Source organism: Cervus elaphus, chromosome 1 (assembly GCF_910594005.1).
Source record: "Cervus elaphus chromosome 1, mCerEla1.1, whole genome shotgun sequence".
Taxonomy (NCBI): Eukaryota; Metazoa; Chordata; class Mammalia; order Artiodactyla; family Cervidae; genus Cervus; species Cervus elaphus.
The window spans coordinates 92,141,833-92,143,339 of NC_057815.1; the positions used below are offsets into that span (position 1 = coordinate 92,141,833).

Consider the following 1,507-nt stretch of genomic DNA (forward strand, 5'->3'; position numbering starts at 1 on the left):
ATGGCTGACAGCAATGTCAGTGGGATAACTGAATTCATCCTCCTGGGGCTGACTGATAACCCTGAACTGAATACAGTCCTATTTGTGCTGTTTCTCTTGATCTATCTCATTACTTTCCTGGGCAATGTCTGGATTATCGCCATCATCCTGGTTAGTGATCAACTCCACTCTCCCAAGTACTTTTTCCTTAGCCAGTTGGCTTTCCTGGATTTCTGCTATTCCTCAGTCTTTATCCCTAAGCTGTTGGTGAACTACTTAGCAGGACAGAAAGCTATCTCCTACAGTGGTTGCCTCCTTCAATACTCCTTTGTCAGCTTGTTCCTGACCACGGAATGCTTCCTCTTGGCTGCCATGGCCTATGACCGGTACCTTGCCGTCTGCCGCCCTCTTCACTATAAAGGTCTCATGACACCCACCTTCTGCATCCACCTGGTCACTGCCTCCTATCTACTGGGTTGTGCCAACTCACTCACCCACCTGTCTGGTTTGCTCAGTCTGTCCTTCTGTGGGCACAACGTCATTAACCACTTTTTCTGTGATATCCCTCTGCTTTTCCAACTTGCCTGTTCTGACACCCATTACAACGAGGCTCTATTTACTGTCCTCTCTGGAAGCACGTCAGTGGCTACCTTTCTGATTGTGGTTAGTTCCTATCTGGAAATCCTTCTCACGCTCCTGAAGACACGGTCTTTGAGAGGCAGATACAAAGCCTTCTCCACATGTGTCTCCCACCTAACGGTAGTCAGTCTCTTCTATGGAACAGTGATTTTTACTTATTTGGGGACCAGCTCTAGCTACCCACAGGAGAAAGCCAAAATCTTGTCTGTGTTCTATACTCTTTTGCTGCCAATACTAAATCTCCTGACATACAGTGTAAGGAACACAGAAGCCAAAGAAGCAATGAAAAGAATTATCATGAGAAAAATATTTGCTCAGTGACTATGATTTTCATGCAGAAACTTTTAAAAAATATTAGTTGATGCTACATATGGGTACATGATTAAATATGTGTGAGAATTTTGGAGAAAAGAAGGAGGATATTTTAAATTAGCATATGCACAAACATACTTTTCATTGGCATTTGGAAACAGATGCCCATCCGTTACATTACATTTTATGTGTGTGCATATACAAAGGAAGAAACCTTTTCTTTTACCTTCTCAGGTTTATTAATTAAAGGGCTGTGGATTAAATTGACAAAAGGTAGATTAATGGGAGAATAGATGAAGTTTATTCATATGTATATAAAAGTACAGAAAAAATTTACTTGTTCAATAATTTGACAATAGAAGAAAGGGAGAGTGAGAAATGGCTTCTGTGAGAAAAACAGACAGACTTCTAAGGGAAGAGATGGCAGATGAGAAATTCTGGGGCATCATTTGTGTATGATAGAGGCAGGTGGCCTTCTCTGTCTTTTCCTGGCAGACAAAGCAGACCCAAAGAGAGGGGTTTATGCAGCCTCACCCTCAGAAGTTCTGCCTTCAGTCAGATAAAGGAAGCTCTGAGA

The 1,507-nt window shown here is 42.2% G+C and overlaps 1 protein-coding gene across 1 annotated transcript; it reads left to right on the forward strand.

Moving 5' to 3' along the window:
- Positions 1–939, forward strand: LOC122700000 (olfactory receptor 1052-like). The gene has a single exon (XM_043912511.1). The coding sequence runs from the start codon at positions 1–3 to the stop codon at positions 937–939; it is 939 nt and encodes a 312-aa protein (XP_043768446.1).
- Positions 940–1,507: the final 568 nt, after the last annotated feature.